This window comes from Bufo gargarizans, chromosome 5 (assembly GCF_014858855.1).
Source record: "Bufo gargarizans isolate SCDJY-AF-19 chromosome 5, ASM1485885v1, whole genome shotgun sequence".
NCBI classification, from domain to species: domain Eukaryota; kingdom Metazoa; phylum Chordata; class Amphibia; order Anura; family Bufonidae; genus Bufo; species Bufo gargarizans.
In genome coordinates this window covers 454,621,149-454,639,950 of record NC_058084.1, presented here as the reverse complement: position 1 = coordinate 454,639,950, position 18,802 = coordinate 454,621,149, and the positions used below count along the sequence as shown (strand labels likewise).

At 46.5% G+C, this 18,802-nt stretch overlaps 1 protein-coding gene across 1 annotated transcript in view; it reads left to right on the top strand.

Moving 5' to 3' along the window:
- Positions 1-18,194, top strand: part of SRI (sorcin) — a 29,269-nt gene extending 11,075 nt beyond the window's left edge. The window contains exons 4-8 of the mRNA XM_044293573.1: positions 11,501-11,544; positions 14,302-14,449; positions 15,205-15,318; positions 15,413-15,471; positions 17,991-18,194. Coding sequence (XP_044149508.1) covers positions 11,501-11,544; positions 14,302-14,449; positions 15,205-15,318; positions 15,413-15,471; positions 17,991-18,017 — 392 coding nt within the window. The 3' untranslated portion in view covers positions 18,018-18,194. The remainder of the gene's footprint in view (positions 1-11,500; positions 11,545-14,301; positions 14,450-15,204; positions 15,319-15,412; positions 15,472-17,990) is intronic.
- Positions 18,195-18,802: the final 608 nt, after the last annotated feature.

The following is an 18,802-nucleotide window of genomic DNA, read 5'->3' as shown; positions in this document are numbered from 1 at the left end:
TAACATGCTGCGTACCTGTGCCACCATTGAATAAAGCTCCATCAATTCCGTGTACATCAAGAGGGGTAACGCATAATTAATGTAAAAAAAGAAAAAATGCAATAGACTATTAACAGACTGGGACAGAGGAGGACCCTGCTCGCAAGAGCTTGGTCTAAAAGAGAAGGGGAAGAAGGCAAAGGTAAAAGCTGCATGCTGGCAGCATGCTCATTGCTGGCGGTAGGCTTTCCTGAAGACGTGAGTTTTAAGGTTACTTTACCTTTGAGTGGAGAAGGCATGGTCCTGTTAAGGCTACAGTTGCCTCTGTGCCCATGTTGCGCATCACAAACCGTGGGTCTGCAAAACATGGGCATTGGCTGTGTGCTCTCTGCATTGCCTTTTTAATGGGTCTGTGATCCACAAGATAAGACGAAAGATAGGACATGTCCTATCTCTTGCGGCGTGGAGGCACCACCCCAGAGGCCCACGGAAGAGCTTCCAGGTCTGTGCCGCAAAAGGTAGGACCTGTCCTATCTTTAGCCACATCTTTCAGATCGCAGATCTGTTGGCTAAAAGTAATGGGTGGAGCGCACGTGGCTGGTGCCTGTGTCTTGCAGACCTGCGGTTTGCAGTCCGCAACATGGGCATGGCGGTCCCACGTCGTGTGAATGTAGCCTAATGCCTCCTGCGCATGACTGTATCTGTTTTGTGGTCTGCAAAATACGGATGCTGTCCGTGTGCATCCCACAATTTTCACGAGACCCTCTGTCTAAGGCTACTTTCACACTAGCGTTCGATCGGATCCGTTCTGAACGGATCCGATCATAATAATGCAGACGGAGGCTCCATTCAGAACGGATCCGTCTGCATTATTTTAGCATATAACAGCTAAGTGTGAAAATAGCCTCGTACGGATCCGTCCAGACTTTCAATGTAAAGTCAATGGGGGACGGATCCGCCTGAAGATTGAGCCATATTGTGGCATCTTCAAACGGATCCGTCCCCATTGACTTACATTGTAAGTCTGGACGGATCCGCACGCCTCCGCACGGCCAGGCGGACACCCGAACGCTGCAAGCAGCGTTCAGCTGTCCGCCTGTCCGTGCGGAGGCGAGCGGAGGCTGAACGCCACCAGACTGATGCAGTCTGAGCGGATCCGCTCCATTCAGACTGCATCAGGGCTGGACGGCTGCGTTCGGGTCCGCTCGTGAGCCCCTTCAAACGGAGCTCACGAGCGGACCGACGAACGCTAGTGTGAAAGTAGCCTAAGGCTTCTTTCACACGACTGTATGGCTTTTTCAGTGTTTTGCGGTCCATTTTTAACGGATCCGTATGGCATATACAGTAATTACATAGAAAAAATTGGGCTGGGCATAACATTTTCAATAGATGGTTCCGCAAAAACGGAACGGATACGGAAGACATACGGTTGCATTTCCGTATGTGTTCCGTGTGTGTGTGTGTTTTTTTTTTGTTTTTTTTTAAATGCGGAACCATTGAAATGAATGGTTCCGTACACGGTCCATATACGGAACGCAAAAAACGGCCCATAAACGTAAAAAAAAAACGGTCTTGTGAAAGAGACCTAAAGGCATATTCTTGTACAGACAAGAAGTGTTTGTGGAATACCACTCAGAAAACGCATTCTTCAATCGCACAAAGGAAAATGCTCAAAGGGGGAGAGGCCCGCACTTCTCTTATGCACATAACCATCCTAAACTTTACATACTTGTCTTATCCTCATTGGATGGGTTAAACTCTCTCTATTGGACATCTCCACGCATGGACAATGCGTGCTTGCTTCATGTTCTTCTTGGCTAACATCTTTTATTCATTAGACAGGATGAAGCAAGCATTGGTAATCTATAGCCCCTCACCCAAGTGAGTGCCCCCACCTTAGGAATGTGTACACACACACATAACTGGGAATGTAGTGTCTAGCATAATCAGGCGGCCTTATACTAATATATTTTTATTTTATTTTGTCCTTTAGAAATTTTATAGCCCAGCCAAACGGATGGATGTGGACAGCACACAGATGACATCCGTGTTTTTTTTTTGTTTTTTTTTTAAGACCCATAGGAATGGATAGATACGTGTGTGTGTGTGTGTGTGTGTGTGTGTGTGTGTGTGTGTGTGTGTGTGTGTGATCCTCAAAAAAATAAATAAAAATAAATTAGGATAGGACACAGACCAAGAATACGGTTGTGTGGATGGGTGTCATAACTGTAATGGATAGGTCAGGTGGGGAGGCTGAGTGCATGTTGAATTTTAGGAGGAGAAGAATGAAGATATAGATGATGGACATGCCAGGATTCTGGGTAGCAGGGAAGTGACATCTGGGCCAGAAAGGTAGACTTGCGTGTTGTCAGCATAGAGGTGGTATTGGAAGCCATGGCACTCTACGAGCTGTCCCAGGCCAAATGTATAAATGGAGAAAAGTAGGGGACCCAGGACAGAGCATTGAAGGACACCGAGAGGGGGCATGATGAGTAGGTGGTGGATGAATGGGAGACATTGAAGGCTCTGTTGATGAGGTATGAGGAGATCCAAGAGACGACCATGTCTTTGATGCAGAGGGAAGAGCGGGTTTGTAACAGAGTGGTCGATACTGTCTAAGGCTCCATTCACACATCCGCAATTCCATTCCGCATTTTGCGGAACGGAATCGCGGACCCATTCATTTCTATGGGGCTGCAATTCCGATCTTGGGGAAAAAATAGAACATGTCCCCCATATAGGCATATTGAATAGGCATATTCTCTTAGTGCCGGCAATGTGCGGTCCGCAAAATGCGGAATGCACATTGCCGCTGTCCGTGTTTTGCGGATCCGCAAAACACACACGGATGTGTGAATGGCCCCTAAGGCAGAGGACCGGTCAAGGAGGAGCACAAAGTAATGACTTAGCAGATCGTTGGCAATCATGGTTTGGACAGTTTCAGTGCAGTGATTGCTTGGATCTGAAGCCACACCGCAGCTGATCAAAAAGTGAATTGGATGAGCGTTCAAGATGGACATGTTGTTCTTGGGCTTTTTTGAGGCAAATGGGAGTAGTGAGATGGGACGATAAGAGTACAGAGGCAGTTGAGTTGTGTGTGTCAATAGGGATGTTGAAATACCCCATGATGGGGAAGTCTGCGGAGAGTGTGGCCTGTATTACACCTTCAGATAGTTGGGCAGATCATTGCTAACAAGCGTCTGTAGGAACACTGATTAGCGATGATCTGCCGGTGTAATACTGCTGCTGACTACCTGATGAACAAGGCAACGCTTGCCCCCGTACAGTTGTTGGCCAGCAGCAGAGCGTATTCACACAGCACGATCTGCTGCCAGCAAACAACTATTTTTATGTCTGCACAAATGATCTATTACCCGATTTAAAGAGCTTTTCACTCTTTCAGCGAGTAATTGGCGGCACCTTTACACTTCTGGATAATCGCTAATGAGCATTCGTATAAACGCTTATTAATTTATCTGGTGGATTCTCTGCCCATGTAAAGGGCCCTGAAGTGTAGAAGCCAGGTATTGAAGTGGTCAAACTAGGTTGTAGCAGGACCTGGTGGATGGGCGATGGCGACTATTTGGAGGTTGGAGGGAGAGATGTGGACAGAATGAACCTCAAGAGTTGAGGTTCACAGGGTGTGGAGATGGAGGAGCACTTACCTGATAGGAGGAGGCCCACACCACCACCATGTCTGTCTGGGAGGGGAGTGTGAGTAAGGCTAGGTCTACACGGCAACATTTGTTGCACTAATGTCACGCGACAATTTTTATAATGGTAGTCTATGGCGTCGCACTGCAACATGCGACATGCAGCGACTGGATCTCGAATGGATTTTCTGCGACTGTTGCGTCGCAGCATGTTGCATGTTGCAGTGCGACACCATAGACTGCCATTATAAAAATTGTCACGCGACATTAGTGCAACAAAATGTTGCGCGAAAAATGTCGTCGTGTAGACCTAGCCCAAATTGGAGTTTTCCCCTCACCCATGACAGCACCTTTTGCGATTAGGACCTCCTATCCAGGACAGGAAACCTGATAACTCCCTATCAGTATGTCTTTGGAGTCAGGGACCTTAGATTCTGAGCCCAATTGGGGACAGTTGGATGCTAATGTCTGTAAAGCGCTGCGGAATATAGTAGCGCTGTATATGTGCATTAAATAAATATAAAAAGGTTCACACGCCCCACCACACCTCAGTTCGTCTTGGCCGGCTGAATTAAAGGGAACCTGTAACTGGAATTTTGTGTCTAGAGCTGAGGACATGGGTTGCTAGATGGCCGCTAGCACATCCGCAATACCTAGTCCCCATAGCTCTGTGTGCTTTTATTGTGTGTGTGTGTGTGTAAAAATGCAAATTAACCTGAGATGAGTCCAGCATGAAGGAGCCCAGCACCACCCCGCATGCTCAGAATCTCCTCCTCCTTGCTCCCTGACGTCAGAAAGCTAGAGCGCCGTAATCTCTCAATGCTCATGCGCAGTTCGTTCCCTGAGGCTGATGCCAGCACAGGCAAGGAACACTATGACGACACTGCGCATGCGCTAACTCGCGCATCGTGAGATTACGGCGCTCTAGCTTTCTGATGGGGAGCAAGGAGGAGATTCTGAGGATGTGGGGCGGTGCTGGGCTCCTTCACGCTGGACTCATCTCGGACAGAACTCATCTCAGGTTAATTAGCATATGTATCAAATCATGTGTTTTTTACATACACACACACACACACACACACACACACACACACACACACACACACACACACACACACACACACACACACACACACACACACACACTGACTGGATATTGCGGATGTGCTAGCGGCCATCTAGCAACCTATGTCCTCAGCTCTATACACAAAATCCCAGTGACAGGTTCCCTTTAAATATTCTGGGCCTAAAAAAAGAGGATAAAAGGAGGCCATCGGCACATTGCAGGTGGCAGCAGAGGAACGCAGCAATCCTATGACGTTGGCACACAGTGCTGTGCAAGATCTGGAGCTCTTATCATGTCTGAGCAGGGTGATGCCATACGCACCGACCACATGGAACCCCCAAGGCCCGCAAGTCTGGTATTGGTCCTGAGAAGTGAGGGAGTACTTATGGGGAAAGATCTTCTTCCTTTATTAATATGGGTGTTGTTTGCCTATTGTTTTCTAGCCAGCAAAAACACCGAAGGCATCTAGCAAAACTAAACATAAGGAATTTGTGGGGATGTAAAATACTGTTACCAGCATCCTATTTTAGACCGTTATGCCAGATTTGTGTGGAGAAGTTGGTTCAGGAAGAATCTGCCAGTTTATCTAAGAACATAAAGGCTGTGGTGAGAGCTGAAGATAAAGCGTCAATTTGATCTTAGTAAAAGTCGCCCTCATATGTCTGAAAGGGCTAGTTCTAGTAAAGAGTCAGACTTAGATTCTTATTTATCAGATGAATCTAAGTCTGATTCATTTAAAGATATATAATCTGAGGATGACTTGTCATCAGAAGATTCTGCAGGGAAAATCCTTTTTCCAGTAGAAGATATGGAATTATTACTAAAAGCAGTCATGGCCACTATGCAGTTGGAGAACATACAGTAAAATAAACTAAAAGCATAGCAGATCAGGTCTTTGAAGGCTTGGGCCCAAAACTTTAGTTTTTCACGTACATAAGAATATGGAAGCACTCATTAAGAGTGGAAGAATCCGGACAGAAAGGTGTGGTTGAAGGTAAAAGGCTCTTTGGTGCTACCGGCCTCTTCCAATTTCAGGGAGCTGAACGCAATAGAGAGGACATTGAATATATCTAATCTAGAAGTAAGACAGAAATTGTAATCTTTTACTTAGACAATTCTACAGCCTATGAACCCTCAGGGAGGAAGAAGAGTGGCTCAACTTCTGTCCCTGTCTCAGGAGATACAGTACAGACCAAAAGTTTGGACACACCTTCTCATTCAAAGAGTTTTCTTTATTTTCATGACTATGAAAATTGTAGATTCACACTGAAGGCATAAAAACTATGAATTAACACATGTGGAATTATATACATAACAAAAAAGTGTGAAACAACTGAAAATATGTCATATTCTAGGTTCTTCAAAGTAGCCACCTTTTGCTTTGATTACTGCTTTGCACACTCTTGGCATTCTCTTGATGAGCTTCAAGAGGTAGTCACCTGAAATGGTCTTCCAACAGTCTTGAAGGAGTTCCCAGAGATGCTTAGCACTTGTTGGCCCTTTTGCCTTCACTCTGCGGTCCAGCTCAACCCCAAACCATCTCGATTGGGTTCAGGTCTGGTGACTGGAGGCCAGGTCATCTGGCCCAGCACCCCATCACTCTCAATGGTCAAATAGCCCTTACACAGCCTGGAGGTGTGTTTGGGGTCAATGTCCTGTTGAAAAATAAATGATGGTCCAACTAAATGCAAACCGGATGGAATAGCATGCCGCTGCAAGATGCTGTGGTAGCCATGCTGGTTCAGTATGCCTTCAATTTTGAATAAATCCCCAACGGTGTCGCCAGCAAAGCACTATCGCACCTCCTCCTCCATGCTTCACGGTGGGAACCAGGCATGTAGAGTCCATCCGTTCACCTTTTCTGCGTCGCACAAAGACACGGTGGTTGGAACCAAAGATCTCAAATTTGGACTCGTCAGACCAAAGCACAGATTTCCAATGGTCTAATGTCCATTCCTTGTGTTCTTTAGCCCAAACAAGTCTCTTCTGCTTGTTGCCTGTCCTTAGCAGTGGTTTCCTAGCAGATATTCTACCATGAAGGCCTGATTCACACAGTCTCCTCTTAACAGTTGTTCTAGAGATGTGTCTGCTGCTAGAACTCTGTGTGGCATTGACCTGGTCTCTAATCTGAGCTGCTGTTAACCTGCGATTTCTGAGGCTAGTGACTCGGATGAACTTATCCTCCGCAGCAGAGGTGACTCTTGGTCTTCCTTTCCTGGGGCGGTCCGCATGTGAGCCAGTTTCTTTGTAGCGCTTGATGGTTTTTGTGACTGCACTTGGGGACACTTTCAAAGTTTTCCAAATTTTTCTGACTGACTTTCATTTCTTAAAGTAATGATGGCCACTCGTTTTTCTTTACTTAGCTGCTTTTTTCTTGCCATAATACAAATTCTAACAGTCTATTCAGTAGGACTATCAGCTGTGTATCCACCTGACTTCTCCACAACGCAACTGATGGTCCCAACCCCATTTATAAGGCAAGAAATCCCACCTATTAAACCTGACAGGGCACACCTGTGAAGTGAAAACCATTTCAGGTGACTACCTCTTGAAGCTCATCAAGAGAATGCCAAGAGTGTGCAAAGCAGTAATCAAAGCAAAAGGTGGCTACTTTGAAGAACCTAGAATATGACATATTTTCAGTTTCACACTTTTTTGTTATGTATATAATTCCACATGTGTTAATTCATAGTTTTGATGCCTTCAGTGTGAATCTACAATTTTCATAGTCATGAAAATAAAGAAAACTCTTTGAATGAGAAGGTGTGTCCAAACTTTTGGTCTGTACTGTATTTCAGATAGCTGAGGACAGAAATCTATTCCAGTCGGCAGTACATTTGAAGAGAGATTAGAATGTGATAGCCGATTTCCTAAGCCATACCCAGGTCAGGCAAGGGGAATGGATTGCCCAGAAGTGGGAATGCCCTACTATAGGTCTATTTGCAACCAGGACAAACCGAAAGTTGGCTAGGTTCTATTCATTAAACCACCTAGACAGGCCATTGGCGTTGGATGCTCTAGTTCAGAATTGGAGCAAGGAGTTAGTTTATGCGTTCTCCCGATTTTTGACTCATCCCAAGAGTATTGAGGAAAATGCAGGAGGACAAGGAAGAAGTAATACTGATTGCTCCCAGATGGCAAAGAGATCTTTGTACACAGTCCTACAGAAGATGGCGGTAGATTCTCTGTGTTCTGCCAGTAAGCAAGGACTTTCTTTTCCAGGGTCCTCCTGTGCATCCCAGTCCAGAGCTGCTTTGCCTCTCAGCATGGATGTTGAAAGGATGAATTGGTGAAGGAGAGGATTGTCGGATAAAGTAGTTTCCACCCTTATAGGCAGTAAAAAAGTTAACATCCCAAAAATATCTTAAAGTCTGGCTGATTTTTGGGATATAATCCAGACATTCTGGCAATTATTGACTTCCTGCAGGCAAGTATAGACAAGAACTTAAAAGCTTCTCCCTTGAGGGTACAAATAGTAGCCCTTAGGTACTTTTTTGACAATAGGTTAGCTGAACATTCCTGGGTCAAGAGGTTCCGAACTGCTGCTTCTAGATTAAATCTTTTCTTTTTGTCCCTTATCTCCACCCTGGGATCTTAATAGGGTCCTGTCTGCTTTTTCCCAGGATCCATTTGAGCCCATTAATGACATTTCTATTAGGCTGCTTACCTTTTTTAAGATGACCTTTTTTGCAATTGCATCAGCTAAAAGGGATTCTGAGTTAAAGGCTTTCTCTGCCTCTCCCTCTCCCCCTCATCCTTCAACTAACATTCCGGAAGATAAAGTAATCAGGCCAATCCCATCTTTTCAACCTAAGGTAATCTCGGAATTTCACGAGGTCAAGGTGTTATCCTTCCATCTTTTTGTGAACCAGTTGGAGAAAAAATATAATTACCCTGATTTGAGGAGGTGTTTGTTGCTGTACCTTGATTCCACTGCAGACTGGAGAATAGATGAAAACCTTATCTTGCAGTTCGCAAATTTAAAGGACTTAAGGCAGCATTGAGTAAAATTGCTAGATGGGTTAAGAATTCCTGTTTGAGAAGGCATCGGTGCTCCTGTGAGTGCCGTGGCCTTCTCTCTGCTCGCCAAGTACACTGCCGTACATTGTATAGCGGCTAGGCTTGATATCGTGCTCGGCCCCATTCACTCCCATGGAGCTGAACTGCTCCTGGGCCACGTGACCGATGAACATGTCGTCACATGGCCTAGGGAAAGCTGAGAGAAGGCCACAGTGCCACTGCCTTCTCAAACAGCTGCTCTGTCTGACCCCACCGATCAGATACTGATGACCAGCAGTAAAATCCTGGAAAAACCCTTTAACAAAAGCTGCATTGTGATTGGCTGCTATGGGACAGTAGACCAGTTTTTGTTAAGCTGGCCATACATATTAGACCTTTGATGGACGACCATGTAATGTGTATCGGGGCCCACCAACTGTCCCCTGATGGAAGATGTCTGGGAAGATGAGGATTGGACATGTTGGATTTCAGCTGCCCAATCCTTTTCTTCTCAAGGAGAGGTTTCCTTGTGTGAGGGGTCATGGAATGATAGCTTTCAGGCTGAACGAATGTGGCCATGTTGTATGCATGTCTGGCCTTGGGCTACGTTCACACCAGTGGTAGCTACAATCCAGCAGGCACGTCGAGGATCAGCCAGACGTGAACCGCAGCATGCAGTGGTTTTTGTCCAGCGGGTTCGCCGCATGCTGGCCAGATTCAGATGGAATGTCCGCAAGACCTTATACTTAACAGGGCTGGCGGACATTCCGTCCGCATCCGGCAGTGCTGGATCCAGTGAATTCCCGCAGGCTGTTCTCTACCTGAATTCACACCGCTGGTGTGGAACTAGCCTTAGACAGTTTTGATAAATGTAGCCTCCTGTCTGTAGCAGGACATGCTATGGTGTATAAAAGGGGTTCTCCCACAAAAAATATTTTGGTCTTCAAACCAGCACCCGGATCTGAATATTTCTGTAACTACATCTAATAAAAAAAGTAGTATCGCCAGCGAGTTATTCAATTAAATCAGATAGCGCCACCTGCCGTCTTTCTAATTTCTCTGCCCTGTTCACGGAGATGGAAGCACATGCTCAGTTCCATCCTTCAACTGCAACGATTTGTAACCGACAGGACACGCCCTCTAAAAAAGGAACAACCCCCCCCCCCCCCCCCCTCAAAGCTGCCAGCGTGAAGTAAATAATCTAGCAGAGCAATCAATGAGAATCTTTGGACACATGTGAAGTACACGGCTGGTTCTAGCTTTGTTGAAAGATCAGATTTGATTTTTTTTTTTTTTTACTTTAATCATAGGGTAACCCCTTTAATGATAGTTATAGCACATTTCATGTGCCACAGAAATCTAAAATAGTTTTCTGAATGAGCGTGGCACCATTTTGACCAAAGCCTACACTCATTCCCTATAAATGCTGGCGCACAACTGGTTAGTGATGGTGATTATATGCGGATGATGAGAGTTATAGTCCAATTCATGACTAGGCAAACCACTTCCTCTCTGCATACATATTAACATGTAAAATCTGCTAATTTTCTTCTGACCTCTAAGTCATAAAGAGCAATAATAACTCTGATAATGATTTAATCTAAGGAGGTTATTGGCGCTTATCAGGAATCTTCACCTTTTTTTTTTTTTTTTTTTTTTTTTGTTTCTCTGCAAATAGTCAGGAAATAAAGGCGTTATCAATGACTAAAGTGGCCCAAACTTGCCTGACCCAGGGTGGGGGTGATGCTCTCCTGATCCCCCGCCACTGGATCATGTCTGTTAGGCTCTGGGCTGGCAGGTCCGCTCCCATGTGCACTGAGGACAGCATCAGTCGATGGGAGGCACATATGACTGCTGCAGCCACATGTGACATCATGCATAGCGCAAGGCGAGCATGTCACCATTACGGCCAGTGGTTGGCCGCAGCGCTCACTTGTACCCACATCGACGGATGTTGTCTTCAGCGCACATAGGAGCGAGACTGCCAGCCTGATCCAGTGGCGGGGTTCAGGCGAGCATCGCCCTCACCCTGGGTTGGATAGGTCTTGGCCACTTTGTCTTATAAAATCCCTTCCATACCAGATGGATGGGGGTCCTGCAGTTGTCCCAGTCTTCCTGGCTTCTCTGGAGAGTTTGGCATGGTTTCTCTCCGATTGTAAGGAATGGGAGTTGTGTTCACAATTCCATCCCATATATTTCCAGGAGTTTCTATAAATGCAAGGTATGGACAGGACCAATGAGGGCGACAGCGCATGGAACCCCCAATCTGATTTTTGTCTTCACGAAAATCGGGATTGCACCGCCACTTTAAAGGGGTTGAGGATGTTTTTAACTGGGCAGCACTGCATTGTACCCAAAATCATACTCTCCTGCTCCCCGCAGCATCGTTCCTGTACCTTTCGCTGCCTTTCAGTCCTGGGATGGATGAAGCCACATGTGCCGCTGCAGGTCCCAAGTGTTACTGCTGGGTCACATGCTGCATGGGGCAACATCACATTACCCACGTCTGTCAAAGTTTACTGGACAGAAACTGGAAAACCAGCAAAGGGTCTGCCAGAATGGAGCAGCGGAGTATGACCGGCTGCTGCCACCTGTTAAAGTCCCAAAGCTGGACAACCTCTTGCCCTATTAGAGAAAAGAAGTTGCTTGCGACCTTCACAAAATATATCCAACCGCGTCAGAAGTTTTGTGATCTGTGGCCGATACCTTAATGGGGTTCTGTGATGGAGATTCCCCCCCTTGATGGCCAGAATGACCACTTTTTGTAAGATTATTTAATTCATTCGTCTTGTTTTTCTTTCAGCCTTCAGTTTGGATGCCTGCAGACTCATGATCGCCATGCTGGATGTATCTTTTAACCATGACGAGCAATGCCCCTGCGATCTTCATTCATTGGGTTTTACTAGGGCAGATCTTTAAACTGTAAGGGGCCGTTCACACAGTGAGTTTTACCACGGAATTTTGGCGTGGAGCAGCACCAAAATTTCACGGAAATCCTGCTGACAGCCGCATCCTTTCTGCCTTCCATCTCAATGGGAGGTAGCGCTGAGGATCATGGAGCGGCGGATTAAAAAAAGCTGTGGCCGCACTTAGAGGAGACATGTCCCTTCTTAGTGTCGGTTGTCAGTGCCAAAGTTCCATGACAAAAGATTCCATGTGAACATGCCCCAAGAAGAAAACTAGTGGGTGAAACGACACTAAAACTATGGGTGTCCTTTTATTAAGCTGGATTATGTCTGTTAGCTGTATTTTAGGCTCCGATTGAGGCGCAACAACTAGTTGTGCCGCAATGCGACTTCTCCCCACTCACGTCAGGTCTAAAAAGTGGGAGGGGAAGGGGACAGGCCAGCAGGCCCCTCTCATTTACCATTTTCTACGCCTGTTAGAGGCGTAGAAACAGGTCTTGTAAAACAGCTCGGAAGCGGTCTTGCATTTAGAACTGGAGCAAGATCTGGCGAAGTTACGAAGAGGCCAGCGCCTCTACATAACTGCGGTGGATCCGCCGCCAGAGCATGGCTTTATTAAGACCGGTGTCTAAAACGCCGGTCTTAATAAATGTGCCCCTACGTGTCTCGGGAATGAATGTACAGATTACTATTCCTTCTTAAAGGGGTTGTCTCACTTCAGTAAGTGGCATTTATCATGTAGAGGAAGTTATGACCAGCCACTTACTAATATATTGTGATTGTCCATATTGCCTCCTTTGCTGGCTGGATTCGTTTTTCAATTACATTATACACTGCTCGTTTCCATGGTTAAAGACCACCCTGCAATCCATCGGTGGTGGTTGTGCTTTCACACTATAGGAAAAAGAGTCGGCCTCTCTGGTGGCCCGGTCCGTGGGAGCGCACATAGGCTACTGCTTTTTCCTGTATTGTGCAGACACGACCACCGCTGATGGATTGCAGGGTGGTCTGTAACCATGAAAACGAGCAGTGTATAATGTGATGGAAAAATGAATCCCGCCAGCAAAGGAAGCAATATGGATAATAACAATGTATTAGTAAGTGGCTTGTAATAACTTCCTCTACGTGATAAATGCCACTTGCTGAAGTGAGACAACACCTTTAAGGCTAGAGCTACATGACGAAAATTGTCGCGTTAATGTTGAGCGACATATTTTATTAGTCTGTGGTGTCATGACTGTCATGTCACAGTGCGACACCACAGTCGATCATTATAAAATGTTGCACGACACATGTTGCCGTGTAGCTTAAGCCTTAAGGTGTTTTGTCACTTCAGCAAATGGCATTCATCACGTAGAGGAAGTTAATACAAGGCACTTACTAATGTATTGTGATTGTCCATGTTGCCTCCTTTGCTGACGGGATTAATGTTTCCACCACATTATACACTGCTCGTTTCCATAGTTACAACTAGAGATGACCGAATCTCATATTTTGACATTCGTTCACACTTCGTTTGGTGGTAAAAGGTGAATTGCGTTATGTATTCCTTTTACCACGGACCATAACGCAATTCTATGACAAATGCCAGATGAGCGAGCATACACTTCTTTATCGGGCAGTCCACATCTTTCAGCATGCTGAAAGATCTGGATTTGCCGGTGGCAGATCGCTCTGTCTGATCGCCAGCACTCCACTGTCCTGCACGGGGCCTAGCGATAGCATGGCGATCGCTCCTCCCCATGTTGCGGAGGATATCTCTGCATGTAATAGCAGCATTGTCATCTGCTAGCTATCTGCCGATTGCCGGAAGGAACGCTTCCCTCCCGACAATCGCTAGCAGCATCAGGGTGTCTAATACACTCTTTAGAGCAGTTGGACACCCGCTGGTTGGCTATTCATTGCATCTCCTAGCGAGAGGCCATCTATCTCCGTACCTAAACGACCCCTTTGAGCTCTGCTTCCCAGGAGATAAGTTGGCAATTGTCTTTCCCTATGAAAATAAATTTGCATGCCTGACAAAGCCAAGCAGGCAGAGTTATCGGCGGGGGCGTCAGACACCTGCGCAGTGATGAAATGTCTAATATTCACGTCAAGATTTTGGCAGGTTTTGCTGACCATCTAAATGTGTATGGTGGTCTCCCAGTTCTCCGTTGAGGGAGATCAAGCATGTTGGATTCAATTGTCCGATCCTCTTGTTAGCAGGACGATGAGTCCCTTCCCGGCAGCGGCTTTCTCCCCTTGGACTATTCACTAAAAATATGCATGCTCAGCCACACTTTGCTAACTTTAGAAGAGCCATAGCCGTGTGAATCGATCTGCAAGTTTCCTTTTCTCCATAGTACCTTCATCAGTATCTGATCGGTGGGGGCTCAACTCCTGGCACCCCCGCCGGTCAGTTGTCTGGAGAGGACGTACGTTGCGTAGTGGTTGTGCTTGGTATTGCAGCTCAGTCTCCTGCACCTGGATGGAACTGAGCTGCTTCTAGGCCATGAGACCAGTGGATGTCAAGAGCTGATCGGAGGGCTACCAAGTGTTAGACCCCCACCTATCGGATATTGATGAGCTTAGTATATTTAAATCCCGGAAGCCCTTTTAAATGGAGGAGAGTTAATTATGGATTCCCCCAGTGATCTTATCAAATTTGCGGGTATGCTGCAGTTCTTTAAAACTGTAATTTCCTTAACATTGTCTCAAGAGGGATATGTCGGGCAAGATGGGCTTCAATGAGTTTAAAGAACTGTCAATGGCGCTAAACGGCTGGAAGCAGAACTTCATGGCCTTTGACGCGGACAGGAGTGGAACGATTGATGGACTGGAGCTTCATCGAGCTTTGGGGACTATGGGTGAGTACGAGCGCTTCAGTTCCTCGGTGCATTGATGGACCTGACCTGTTTGCTTTAGTAAATACTTGTATCCCTGTGACATTCTGGAGCATCTTTTCTTAGATCTGTGTTTTCCTCTGTTATTCCTTCTAGTAATTTGTGTATAAATGGACAACTGGGTTGTCATTCCCCTTGTCACAGGGGACAGTCTTGCTCTGAGTGGCCCATATCAAAGCTGTGTAGGGACACACTCCCAATTGGTAACGCCCAGTTGTCAATTTATTCATGGATTTCTAACAGGAATGGCACAATGTGGATTCAGAAGAAATTGTGCTCTGGAATTTTTCTTGTATTATGGGGATTCCAGTCAGTTTTGGAAAATAATTGCAACTGACATCCTCAAAACTGGCTCCATACCTTTGCAGTTCATAGCCTCCCCCCCCCCCCCCCGTTTGGCCCCTATTGGTACTGTTATTTTTGGTGGGACTCCAATCCATTGACACAGAGTGCACAGCTGTCAATAGCGACTGCGGCATCCAAGGTGTTTGAGTATGGGGGATTTGTGTCACGGGGGCCGATTATTACAGGGGCTGTAGGTTCTCCAGTATAGAGGAACCATTTTCAATCTGAACCAGAAGTCTGGTGCATTTTCATTAGTAAAATTGCCCCATTGTGTCCCGAAAGTTGCTTTATAGACCTAATTGTGTGGGCTATGCTAGAAGGGTGGTTATATCCAAAATAGACCTGACTACTAGCATCTGCTCCATACTTTACAGGATATCGGCTAAGCCCCCAAGCACTGAATATACTGTCCAAAAGATTCAGCACCCACGGAAGGATAACCTTTGATGATTACATTGCTTGCTGCGTGAAGATCCGAGCCCTGACTGGTGAGTGGCGGTAGAATTTCACATGGAGGGGGGGGGGGGGATTCTTCACTGGTTTCTTACTTTCATACAAGTGTCCCCTTTTATTTTTCTGCAGATATCTTCAGGCGGCGAGACACTGCCCAGCAGGGGATGGTGAATTTCATGTATGATGATGTGAGTCCTGGGACACGGCAGAGGGTTTCATTGCGATAAAATGTAAAATGCGTGTGTAATGCTAGTGTATGGGAACTTCTAACTGCAGCCATGGCAGACCCATCAAAGGGTGGAAGGAATGGTCCCTTGAAAATAAAGATTGCCGCTTGCAATTCCCCGAGATATGTGGAGCAGTAAGCAGCAGAGACTTTGTCTGACTGTTTGCCCACATGGTGGAAAGTCCCCAGACCAGGTCATTTTAGCTCACTGTGTAGCTTAGATCTTAGTCTTAGGGCCCTTTCACACCTGCGTTATAGTCTTCCGGCATAGAGTTCCGTCGTCGGGGCTCTATGCCGGAAGAATACTGATCAGGATTATCCTAATGCATTCTGAATGGACAGTCCGTCCTTCAGGATGCATCAGGATGTCTTCCATTCCGGAACGGAACGTTTTTTGGCCGCAGCAAATAGCGCAGCATGCTGCGCTTTTTGCTCCGGCCAAAAATCCGGAACACTTGCCGCAAGGCCGGATCCGGAATGAATGCCCATTGAAAGGCATTGATCCGGATCCGGCCTTAAGCTAAACGTCGTTTCGGCGCATTGCCGGATGCGACGTTTAGCTTTTTCTCAATGGTTACCATGGCTGCCGGGACGCTAAAGTCCTGGCAGCCATGGTAAACTGTAGTGGGGAGCGGGGAGCAGCATACTTACCATCCGTGCGGCTCCCGGGGCGCTCCAGAGTGACGTCAGGGCGCCCCAGGCGCATGGATGACGTGATCGCATGGATCACATGATCCATGCGCATGGGGCGCTCTGACGTCATTCTGGAGCGCCCCGGGAGCCGCACGGACTGTAAGTATGCCGCTCCCCCGCTCCCCACTACTACTATGGCAACCAGGACTTTAATAGCGTCCTGGGTGCCATAGTAACACTGAAAGCATTTTGAAGACGGATCCGTCTTCAAATGCTTTCAGTACACTTGCGTTTTTCCGGATCCGGCGTGTAATTCCGGCAAGTGGAGTACACGCCGGATCCGGACAACGCAAGTGTGAAAGAGGCCTTAGGGTACTTTCACACTTGCGTTGTTTGATTCCGGCAGGCAGTTCTGTTGCCTGAACGGACTTCCTGATCAGGCAAACTGTATGCAAACGCATGTCATTTTTTCTGACTGATCAGGCATTTTTCAGACTGATCAGGATCCTGATCAGTCAGAAAAATGCATTGCAATGCCGGATCCGTTTTTTCCGGTGTCGCATGCGCAGACCGGAAGGACGGATCCGGCATTCAGGCAGGTCTTCAGTTTTTTTCGGCCAGAGATAAAACCGTAGCATGCTACGGTTTTCTCTTTTGCCTGATCAGTCAAAATGACTGAACTGATGCATCCTGAACGGATTGCTCTACATTCAGAATGCATGGGGATATAACTGATCAGTTCTTTTCCGGTATAGAGTTCCGTCACAGGGCCTCTATGCCGGAAAAGAAAAATGCTAACGTGAAAGTAGCCCTTTTTTATGGTATATTATATACTCTTCATGTTTCCAGTTAAATGTGCTATCCAGGATTAGAAAACCGGTATTTTCTCCAGAAACTGCGCCACTTTTGTCCATGGGTTGTGTCCGGTATTACAGCTCAACCCCATTCGCAGGAGTAAACACCAATTGGATATCAATGACTTATCCTGAGGATAGGGAATCCGTATTAAAGGGCATCTGTCAGCAGTTTTCTACCTATGACACTGGCTGAGCTGTTGCATGTGCGCTTGGCAGCTGAAGGCGTCTGTGTTGGTCCCATGTTCATATGTGCCCACATTGCTGAGAAAAAGGATGTTTTTAATATATGAAAACGAGCCTCCAGGAGCAACGGGGGCGTTTCCATTACTCCTAGAGGCTCTGCTGTGCCCTCTCCACTTTGATCAACAGGACTAGGCAGTGAAAATGTCATCACATCTGGTCTTGTCAAAATGCAGAGGGTGCGGCAGTTGCAGAGAGACCGAAGCCTCTAGGAGTAATGGCAACGCCCCCGTTGCTCCTGGAGGCTCATTTGCATATAGTAAAACTTAATTTTTCTCAGCAATGCGGGCACATATGAACATAGGATCAACACAGATGCCTTCAGCTGCCAAGCGCACATGTAACTGGTCAGCCAGTGTCATGGGTACAAAACTGCTGACAGATGCCCTTTAAACACTCAGAAAACCCCTGCGGCCACTGGTATACATTGCAGTTTGGCACCAACATGACCTTCTCCTCCCTTTAGGGTCAAAGGACTGGTGAAAGGGAAAGATGTTAGTGGAGGACATGTTTGCATTGTTCACATGTGGGCAAAACTAGCAAGGCTTGAGCTGCAATTGCCAAAAAAGTCAGATGTGATTGATTATAACATTGCCCAGTGCTAAAAACAATCCCAGACGACGTGGTCTGTATTCCTCACCATTGTCAATATCTGTGTATAGGAACACTGCCGTCAGTTCTGCTTCTGTAACTAGTAGTACTTGTATTATACTTTTTGGGTTTTGATTTCTATTTTTCGTTTCCTCCGCAGTTCATACAATGTGTGATGAGCATCTGAAAAATGTGAAACCTCTGGAGACAGATCAAGTAGATTTTACCTGGGAGCGGCTCCGTTCTGTTCTTAGTCCTGGACATCCAGTGTTCATAGGGAGCCGCTTGTGTGTGTTTTGTACCTCATTATTATAAAAAATATTTTTTTTTTTTTTGTATTTTAATAAATGCAAAATGTATAGAGGCAATAGGCTACGGCAGAATTTCTGTAAAGGGTAAATCATCTAAGATGGTGAAGGGGCTGCCTCCGAACAGCTCAACGGTAGGGGTGCGTGGTGTTGGCCCTTCGCCGATGAACTAGGGATGGCCTAGCCTGAGTATGGCTGGACAACCCCTTTTAAGACCTGGCAGGTATTGCAACACACAAAGTATGGTCTACCTAGCTGCTGGTTTATACACTGGTGGCTTATTAGGCCGGTGAGTAGCTACTTTGGGTGACCGACATGCCAACGCGTGACTGCTGCAACCCGTCACCGGCATCATACGAGGTATATAGTGGAGGACTGTGATTGGCTGTAGCAGTCACATGTTGTCTACGGGATGTCGGCGCTGCAGCCATGTAAACGAAGAGCGGTGGGGAGGACCAGAGAGGGAGCAGTGAGCGATTGATTTGGTAAGTAATGCTTGTTTTTGTATTTGGTTTTATGCCAGCCTCTGCCCGTACCACACATTTTCCTCATATCCAAGAACATCTAGATGCCCAAGGTCCAATGCTGCCCAGCTACTATACAGGGACATATTGAGACTTGTGGCCTAGGGCAGCATACACTGTGAATACAGGTATGAAATGGA